This window comes from Lactuca saligna, chromosome 5 (genome assembly GCF_052625555.1).
Source record: "Lactuca saligna cultivar CGN05327 chromosome 5, ASM5262555v1, whole genome shotgun sequence".
In the NCBI taxonomy this organism is placed as follows: Eukaryota; Viridiplantae; Streptophyta; class Magnoliopsida; order Asterales; family Asteraceae; genus Lactuca; species Lactuca saligna.
Window position 1 is genome coordinate 68,428,660 of NC_136421.1, and position 10,883 is coordinate 68,439,542.

Sequence of the window (10,883 nt, forward strand, 5' to 3'; positions counted from 1 at the left end):
ATGGCATCACTACAAACTCGTAGTGCCCATAACGAGTTCGGAAGGCTGTTTTGGGAAGATCCTCCTCTAACACTCGTAGTTGGTGATATCCGGATCGCAGATCAATCTTTGAGAAGTAGTTGGCTCCTTGAAGTTGATCAAACAAATCGTCGATGCGGGGCAAGGGATAACGATTTTTATTGGTAAGTTTGTTGAGTTCTCTATAGTCGATGTACATGCGAAACGATCTGTCTTTCTTCTTGATGAACAAGACCGGTGCTCCCCATGGTGAGAAGCCTGGTCGAATGAATCCCTTCTTGAGAAGTTCGTTAAGTTGACTGGAAAGTTCCTGCATCTCGGCCGGTGCCAAACGATAAGGAGATTTGGCTACTGGGGTAGCTCCTGGCACTAAGTCGATTCTGAACTCGACTTGGCGTTGCGGTGGTAAACCGGGATGTTCTTCTGGGAATATGTCAGGAAAGTCGCGTACTTCTGGGATTTTCTGGATGTCCTTCATTTCTTGACTGGTATCGATGACGTGTGCTAGGAATGCATGATATTCCTTTCGCAAGCACTTCTGGGCTTGAATGCACGATATGATACGAAGGCTCGTACTAGGTTTGTCACCGTAGATAATTAAGGTTTCGTTGTTAGGAAGGTTAAGACGAATTGCTTTTTCAAAGCACAAGATGTCAGCTCGAAGAAGACTCAAGCAATCCATACCGATGATAACGTCGAAACATTTAATTGTGACTGGCATGAGATCTATCTTGAAAGTATGGCCATCTAAAGCTAAGGTACAACCTACGTATATGCAGTTTGTACTCTCTGTTTTCCCGTTAGCCATTTCTACCGTGAATGAATTATCTAATGCACATGGCTTTTGTTTAAGCAGGTGTGCAAATTTGTGACTTACAAAACTTTTCTCGGCTCCACTATCGAAAAGTATGCAAGCATATGAGTTATCGAGGAGGAACGTACCAGTAACTATCGTAGGATCAGCTACTGCTTCCTCATGACCTAGGGCCATAACTCTTCCCACTCCGCCAGCCATCCCCGCTTTAGGGCAGTTCCTCTTGTAATGGTCCACCTCACCACATCCGTAGCAAGCTTGGCCCATACCGGCGTTAGGAATCTGGGCGGCTTGAGCTGTTGGAGCCTTGCAGTAACGGACGGTGTGCCCCTTCCTGTTGCAATTAGAGCAGAACATGTACTTGCAAGGTCTGTGGTGGTGGAAGTTTCACTTGGTGCACTTTGGAAGGGTTCCAGCATAAGTTTTTGCTGGTAAGAGGTTTGCAGGGGCAATAGGAATCACTGTGGCAGCATTGATCGCCACAAGTTGTTGCTTATTGGAGGATCCTTGAGGAGCTCCTCTTTTCCTCTTATTCCACCCCTTCTTGTTCTGATTGGGGTTGGGCTTGTGTAGTACAGGAGTAGGGCTTGTTATGTTATGAGGTTTCCGATGATCAATGAGGGATTGTGCTAGTTCCTTGGCACTATCAAAAGTAATAGGCCTGGAAGCTATAACACTCGACTGGATCTGGGGCGACAGCCCCCAGATATATCTTTCTATCTTTTTGCTCTGGGAAGCAACCATGTCGGGGCATAAGTTTTCCAGATCACATAACCTATTCGTGTAGGTTCCTATGTCAGATCCAACCATTTGCAGGTTCCAGAGTTCCTGCTCGAGTTTTAGTACTTCTCCCCGAGGACAATACTCTCTCATCAGCATGTCCTTCAAGTGTTCCCAGTTGATGGAATACGCCACCACTAGAGTTAGGGATTTAACATGGCCGTTCCACCATGTTAGTGCTCTATCGGAGAAGGTACAAGCTACGAACTTGACCTTGTTGTTTTCCTGGCAAGCGTAGATTTCAAAGACAGATTCCATCTTTTCGATCCATGGCCTTAACACCATAACCCCACCAGTACCATTGAAATTGCGGGGTTTGGTGTTGGTGAAGTCCTTGTAGGTGCATTCCCGAGGGTGTCCATGGCTTTCGCCGTGGTTTGAGGGAGGTGCACCGGTTCCCGATCCACTAGGGACAGGAGTGTTGATTGCTGACACAGCAGCTGCAACTGCTGCTGTGAAAGCTGCCTGGAACACGTTGGCATCAAAGGGGTTAGGTGGTAGAGGAGGTTGAGTTTGTGGTTGTGGTGGTGGAGGAGGCGGTGGTATCGGTGTTTCGTTGATTGGATTACGCCTTGTACTTCTGCGTGGCGGCATCTTTAGCTATACGTTTAAAAGATGACAACATGGATAAGAATAAATGATTTATGAATGTGCCCCATGGACTAATTTCCCCATAGTCCAACAATAGAATGAATAGAATAACTAACTGAAAGTGACAACATTTGGATAATAATTTCCATATGATTAGATATCTGTCAATAATACTGGAATTACAGATGTAATAAGTTCGGGAAAAATGGCCTAAAAGTAGGCCTTACATCAACCAAGATGGAAAATTTTGACAGAATCAGACTAGATCAAGACCTAACAGGTCTAAGATTTATACAGATAGGAAATTAGATCAAAGTTTTACATACAATAGGTTATATCCAAAAGATGAGTCGACGAGCTTCTATCGGCGACGAGAGCTGCTTGCATGAGTCCTCGATCCCGACAGTAGACGTTCAATGTCCCTTATATGCATGTCCGACCTTTCTTGTTGAGCTCGAAGTTCTCTAACTTCTGCTCGGGTTTCAGCAAGTTCCCTTTGCAGATTTGCATTGCGGACCAGAGTCCTTTCATGAACAGACTCTAGTTGGAGAATGTGGACAGTGTTAACACCAGAGTTGGCGTCAACTTCCGAAACTTGATTTATAGTCGCTTGAGCCATGATCGTGTTTTGAGAAATCCTACGCACCATGATTGGTAGTACTCTATCAGCAGAACCTCCTTCAGTGAGGTTGTAGAAACTTCGGTCTCTATTGTAGGGAATGGGTTGACCTTCTTCTTGACTCCATTCAGTCAAGTTAATGGCCCACAAGGGTGTGGGTCCTTGAAACACAAGATGAGGGTTCAGTTTTGGGTTTTGAGCAGCTGGGGGTAGGTTGTTGACTTCTGGCTTCGAGTCCGAACTATCGGAAAAGCCCTCAGCATGGTGATCATCCAAAGGAATTGGGTGATCATCTTCTGGTTCTGCCTCTAGCCAACCAGCATTGCCGTGGTTTGGGAAGTACGGATCGCCATGGTTAAATCCAACCATCTTAATCTACGCGAGAAAAGGGATATAAGAAATAGCTTAAATAGACGAACTAACTAAGATAATTACAGTAAGATCAAATACCCATATGGTATTTCTTTATGGTTGTGTTGGTAAGTTTTTAGACTTGTTGCCACATCACAACCATTCTTGGGCATATGCTAATCACTCCTTGGACTAGCATAGTTGATTAGGCTATGCCATTCCCAAGACTGACTATATATCCCCAGGCTCACTTGTGATGTTCAACAATCGTAATACTTTTGTTCTTGTCATTGTGACACTGGTTTTAGTATGAATGCAGGAACGTATACTTTGTTAAATATTTTATTATTTAAAAGTATAACTCTTAGACAGAGTGTTTTAATCCCATGTATTTATAGTTAGTATATCTTTTATGGGTTGATATACTTAATTCACTATAAACAATGCTCTGATACCAATCTGTCACACCCCAAAACCACGAACGGCGGAAATGTTCAGCGGTGGAGGACGTCATGTACAGTATCACAACAGTGTAATATAATAAACAAGCAACAACATCATCCATTGCATTATAAGTAAAGTTTTAATACATGTGTGTTTCTTTCATTGTAGTAAGACACCAAAAATATACAATCAAAATAAAAGACGAGACTTGTCTGCTCTGTCTTCTCAAAAACCTGGCCTCCGTACCTGTCTACTGATGACCTGAGAATACGAGTTATTTTCAAAGCGAGTATCAGCTTTAAAGCTGGTGAATTCATAAGTATATAAGTGTCATTGCCTTGTTTGTGAAAATCTGTTATAAAGGCCATGTAAATCGTTAAATGAAAAGGTTGAGGTACGTATGAAAACCCTAGAAAAACCCTTATTTTCTATAAGTATGAAATGTAGTCTTCTACCAAGACCCGAATGTTTTGTAATGACTAGGTAGTCTTCTACCAAGACCCGAATGTTTTGTAAGTAATATGATAGCTTTTCCTTTCTATTGACTAGTACTAGAGTACTTAGTCTAACTCCTCATTTATGTGAAAGTATCACAAAATAAAGTAAATAGGAAAACTATAATCATGTAAGTGTTAACCCTGGGTGACCAGGATTACCACGACATCGCCGAAGCGAAAGGTATACCCGATGAACATCCGAAGATTGTCCACTCACCCTCTGTAGCGGCAGCAGGGTGGAGGGGGGGTTAATCCCATAACAACATTAACCTAATGATCATCCGAAGATTTTCATCTCATCCCCTGTTGCAACAGGAGATGGAGGAATGGTTAGTTCCGTAATTGATTCCTAATATAAGTAATAACCGTAGGCATCCTTAGATGTTCATCACTCAGCGTTGCTAACAGCTGGGTTCCGGAATGGTTAGTCCCGTATAAACATCCCATTGAACTGGGATAGGCAGGAAAATTTACACAGAAGGTACGAATAAATCTTCCTAATAACTCTAGGTACAAGTATCCACGTAAGTGAGTACAGGATAATGTATCTAAGTAACAGTATTCATGTATGGTATTCATGTATCATGTAAGTATATGTAAATGTACGCATGTATCATGTAATCAAATGTAAAGGTACTCATGTATCAGGCAATGTACTGGTATAGACTCATGAATGAACTGACTCTTGTGTGATTCCTTGTAATAGGAATTATGTTTGATATCTCCAAATTATCCCTATGATAGTTTGCTGGAAGGTAAGTGGTTGTTCAAGTAGGTTTATACACTCTTACTACTCAAGGGTGTGAGAAACTAAATGAAAATTGTAAACTATAACATCAATACATATGTGAGAACATAAGTGTACATGCATAGTTTAGTTTAATAATGAAAAATGGTTTTATAAGACATCTTATGGGTTTTGAAACAATAATTAACAATGACTTGATGTCATTTTTGATATACATTTCAAAGGTAAAACAATTGATAACAATGCGTTTTTAAGATTTAAAAACCATTTCATGCATCACATTTTGTAGTATGTGAAACCTGGTAAATGACAAACACAGTTATAAAATACCTAACAATGATTTAATAACATGTTTGTTTCTACTTGTATTCCTCCCCCCCCCCCCCCCTTAAAGCATTTAAAATCATTTAAAACATTGATTAGGGGTATGAACTCACATGTAGTTGGTGATTGGGATGAAATGAACGGTATCGGATTGCTAGGTGTCAAACGAGAACTTGTGAACACACTACCATCCTAATGAACATATAATCACACATATATGCACTCAATTAGACATAATTGACTAATTGATAATGTTTAAGACATCCTAGGCATATAAACACTTTATATAAGTATTTTAAGCCATAAGGATTGCATCTAAGCCATTGTGGGACAGGGTACTTGTGTTTTAGGGTTACCAAAGGACCCCATATGAAAGTTTACTCTCTATAAACCATCACACATGGAGTTTACGGTTGTAAACTCTTGAGTTTACGGTCGTAAACTCCCAAACATGTGTGTTTGGTGTGTTTTGAAGTCCCAAATGCTTTCTAGAATTATTCTAACTTAGTGGCTAAGTCCTTGGAAGGGTTTAAGGTCTAGAAGTACTCCAATTAGGAGTTTACGGCCTCAAGGCTATTACCTTAGAGTTTACGGCCGTAAACTCTAAGTATGGTGGGTTTTAGTTTCTTTAAAGCCTCTTGCACTTGTGGGATATATTCTAGACAATTGTTTAATGCAAATGAGAACCCTAGGCACACTTTGGTGCCATCCTTTTGAGTTTACGGCCCAAGAACATTCTCTTTGCCGTAAACTCACTTTGATGAGTGATTTTTTTACATATTTAGGTTCTTCATTTTTGTAGGAAACAATTCCATGAAGGGTTCTAGGGCTTTAGGTGTCTTGAAACCACACTTTTGTCCATTCTTATGGAGTTTACGGCCTAAGCTTCTCTTGGGCCGTAAACTCACTTTGATTTGTGTCATTTAATGTGTTTAAGACCTTATTCTACTTGGGAATTAGCCTAGATAAAAGCCTTTAAGTCTTATAGTCCTTAAATCACCATTTTGAGCTTGAAATGGGAGTTTACGGCCTAAGAAATTCTTGGGCCGTGAACTCCCCAAACTTGGGTGATTTGTGGTTGTTTTCTTGTCCCTAACATGTATACATAAGCATCTAAGGCCTTATTATAACACAAGTATCGGTTTAGGCTTCGTTTCGGGAGTTTACCGCTCAAGAACACCTCGAGGTGTAAACTCCTAGATTTCATGTTTTAGCCTTCTAAAACATGTTATAGACACGTATAAAGCTCTCTAACAATACTTTAAAGAGTTACTCATGTTTTGGTATAAAAACCCGAAGATCCGTCAGAGAGAAAATGGCTTTTCTCTAGTCGGAAATGTGAATAATGAATGATTTTGGTTTAGAAATCTCTTTATAGTTCTGAGATATTTTGGCAGAAAATATTTTTATTCCTGAAATGATCCCTAATAAAATAGAGTGTTGGAATAATAGTGTTGCACCAAACCCAAGTGCACCCACTCTCCTGATATTTTCTGAAGTGTAAACCCTGAATTTCTCAAACTTACGCGAAGAGTCTGAAAATTAACTGTGACTGCTACACCTTCTATTGAAGTGATATAGTTGGTACAGAATGGAAATTTCGGGTTGTCACATGTATGATTTTTATGCTTTGGGCCGGAAGGCGATATGTTTTGGGTCGGAAGGCAATATGTTTTGGACCGGAAGGTCGTAGCCTGGAAGGGCGTATATGTGGTTGGTATTTTGGGGGTATCTCACTAAGCTTTCGGGCTTACAGTTGTGGTTTAATGTTTTTCAGGTTCTTCAGGAGACTGTGGCAAGGCAAAGGCGTGATCGTACCGTTCCTCGCGTTTATGTTTTATGAAATGGATCTGGGAATACTCTGATAAATAATGTATTGAAAACCTTTTTATTATAATTTTATTAAAATGGATTGTTTTGAAAAGTTTAAATTATGTTGAAATTTTTAGTCGTCACAGTTAATTTATTGAATTAAAAATAACTTATGAAAATATTATATAAAAACAAATTTTACATGACAGATTGAACCTGATGTAGTGTCAAATTCAGATTTCAAGAAATGCATAAATCAACTAGTTTGGAATATGAATATTGAACCATCAGAATTTGAGAACAAATGAGATTTGATGTTGAATGAATTTCATTTGAAGGATAATAAATGGTCAGATGATATGTTCAACAAGAGAGACAAATGGATTCCTTCCTATTTTAGAGATATACCTATGTGTGGACTTATGAAGACTACATCTCGATCTGAAAGTTCTAATTCATTTTTCAATATTTTCTCAAGTCCAACCAACTTACTTGTGAAATTTATGTTCAATTTTGACACTGCACTTTCAAAGCAACGTCATGAGCAAAAAAGATTAGATATTGCATCAAGAGATACTTCTCCACAACTGTTATTTCCACATGATAATTTGAAATTTGAAAAGCATTCGTCATTGGTATACACATGAGAAGCATACCTTAAAGTGCAAAAACAAATAAAAAAAGGCATTCTATTAGTGTTTTCAAAAAAAAATCTATTTTTATTGATGGCCATCAACAATGCACAATTGTCTACAAAGAAATCAAGTCAGGCAAACGACCAGAATTTAAGGTAAGGAAATATGCTACTTAATGCTTATTTTAATTTAACATTATTTTGACTTTATAATAATATTTGTGTAATTACATATTATTATTATCTTTCAGGTTTCTTTTGATGCAAAAGATAAAAGCAATTGAATGTGAATGTTTGCATTTCAGATTTTTTGGAATCCGTTGTGGTCATGCTTTTAGAGTTCTTATAGATTATGACATTGCCATGATACCTGATAAATACATTCTGGATAGATGGAGAAAGAACATAGTGGATATTGGTTTTCAAAAGATAAACCAAAAACGGAGAGTGTGTAGTACAGAAATTTCAAATCTCTTGCAGGATGCTACTTCATTTTATGAGAAATGCATTGAATCGGTTATTCATGACAAAGAAAAATTACAAGAATTAGTGAACTATCTTCAACAATTAAGTGAAACTTGTGGAAATGATGTTACTTCTAGATCAAGTTCAAATCCAATAAAAGATGTTGTTGAAAATATCATTGGAGTTCCAATTTCAACTGATGTGAAAATCAAAGTACCAAGTGGGATAAAAACAAAAGGTAGTGGAAAGAGGAATCGAATCAAAAGTGTTGCGGAAAAAGCAATAGCAAAATCACTTAAACCAAAATGCACATGCAAAGGATGCAAGAAATTAGTCAACCATGATCAAACAAATTGCCCAATAAATCCTTCAAAAGTGCTTAAGCCTTTCAAAAAACAACAGTAACTTAGATTTGAATTTTAGTTTTGTATGTACTTATGCTTCTCTATATTAAAACTCTTAGGATTAAAAGCTTGAAACGTTCCAGAAGTTTATTTTAATATTAATTATGGATAATGTAATAGTTTACTGTTTCACTTTCATATGTAAAAACATATATGAATTTATGATAAAAAAAAAAGTAATACAGAGCACAAATAAAAAGTGCTACAAACGACATTACAATTGTAGATATAATCGAAATATTATTGCTAAAGATTCAAATAAAAATTAACGCAAACTAAAATCAAAACTTATTGTAATAATAACAAAAACATTCTAATCTCATTTATCATAAGCACAATTCATTTTATCATGAAAACCAATCCTTTTGCAGTACTTACAAAATCTTTTTCCTTCAAAATCTTCTGTGTAACTCTTTTTTGCATGTCTTTTGTCAAATGGACAATTTCTAGAATTATGTTGAACCAACCTATTGCAAAAATTACACAACCTCATTTGTTTGTTGTAAATCTTATTTTGATGAAAAATATACATTATGTTGAAATATATATTATTAGTTATAACTTTTATATATATATATATATATATATATATATATATATATATATATATATATATATATATATATATATGCCACAAATCTTTCGAAATATATGTTAAGACTAGTTCAAATCAGTAACTAATCATTCACAAGCATTTTACTTAAAAAAATTAAATCTAATTCGATTGAAATAATGCGATATATATTTATTAGTTTTAAAACTTAAAACATTACATTTTTTCCTTAATATTGCATAATTACTTTTTGAAAAAAATTAAATTATTATTTTAAAAAAATTTGAATTCTTTAATATTAGATAATTCTTTAATAATGAATAATTACTATTCCAATAAAATTATTTTTTATGAAAAATGAAAAAATAAAATTTTTTACACATATATATGGTGCAAATCACCTAAGAAATATGTTAACAGTAGCTCAATTAATCAACTAACTCTTTCAAAAATTAATCTACTTTCAATTAAATATTTACATTTAAACAATATATTATATGATATTTTATTACATCATAAAATCTTTCATAGATTACTTAAATCTATTTAGAATTAATAATTAAAAAAATATAAATAGTCATAATTTCAGAAGTCAAATCGTTTTAATGACAATAAATACAAATAATCTTTTCACATAAAAATCTATTCAAATAATATTAAATATATATTTTATATTTAAAAAAATGAAAAAAAAAAATAAAAAATTAATATGTACTTCAAATATAATGTAAAAACAGTAAGTAATAACGAGAATATCATCTTCTCAATACATACAAAAAAAAACACTTGTTTTTTTATATCAACTTAAAAAAAAGTAAAAGATAGTGATTCGTTTTTTTTTTTTTTATTAAAAAAAATCAAATTAAAACAAGATAAACATTATGATCTTCAATGTATAGATACCATGATTACCTAAACCTGCAACCGTCGAAATAGGCACCAATACTTCTTGAAGCAATTGATGATAGAAAATTAATTACCTCCTTTAATAACTACAATTGTTACCGCTATATATTCCTCCTCCACATCATAATAAACTTAAACAAAAATACAATTTCCAATGATGACTTTAGAAACATTGAATTGGGAAGTTCGCAACTCCTCAGCTCATCTTGATCTTTACGACATATATGGTATGTTACTTATTGTTAAAATCTAATAATATTAAAACTTATATAATCTTATTTTGAATCTTCATTCAGGATCAGAAAACAAAAAATACTTCTCAATCATGCTAAACCATGGAGGTAGTTTCTTGTACTATCCAAATCGAGATTACTTTGGAGGAGTCATTGACCATGTCGACTTCATCAACGTTGAAACTTTCTATGCGGAGGTATTTCATAACATCTTAACTTCTTTTGGTTATGATGTCGACAGAACATTTGCATATTCTTTAGTCTCTTTTGCTCCATTAGACGTTGGCCTAAACAAGCTTGAAAGTTGGAAGGATTTCTTGAACTTTGTCAAAAAAGTTAAAACAGATGTATTTTTTTGTGTTCAACAAATTTATCTGGAGCATAATCAAACCACTGTTACAACCTTCTACCCACAAACATTAAACTTTGCAACCAACAGTTATCTGTGCACGATACTGTATTCAATGGTTGCATCAAATTCAAAAATTACTGTTTGGGAAGCTAGGATAATACTTTTTGGCAAATTAAGCTTTTGGATAAATGTTGACAAACTCATTAAAGCTTTGGAGTACATAAAGTTTCAAGTGAATCTTCTGGGAAAGTAGATGAAGCTGCAAGGTGAAAATGTGGGTTTTTGGGTATTTGGGTTTTTGGATTTTAGTAAGTGGTTTTATTATGAATATTTGAAAG

The 10,883-nt window shown here is 35.5% G+C and overlaps 1 protein-coding gene across 1 annotated transcript; it reads left to right on the forward strand.

Annotated features, from left to right (window-relative positions):
* The first annotated feature begins 7,723 nt into the window (after positions 1-7,723).
* LOC145045397 (uncharacterized) lies at positions 7,724-8,502 on the forward strand. The gene is made up of 2 exons (XM_078993734.1): positions 7,724-7,788; positions 7,884-8,502. Exons 1-2 carry the CDS (start codon positions 7,724-7,726, stop codon positions 8,500-8,502), a joined length of 684 nt encoding a protein of 227 aa, XP_078849860.1.
* The last annotated feature ends 2,381 nt before the right edge of the window (positions 8,503-10,883 follow it).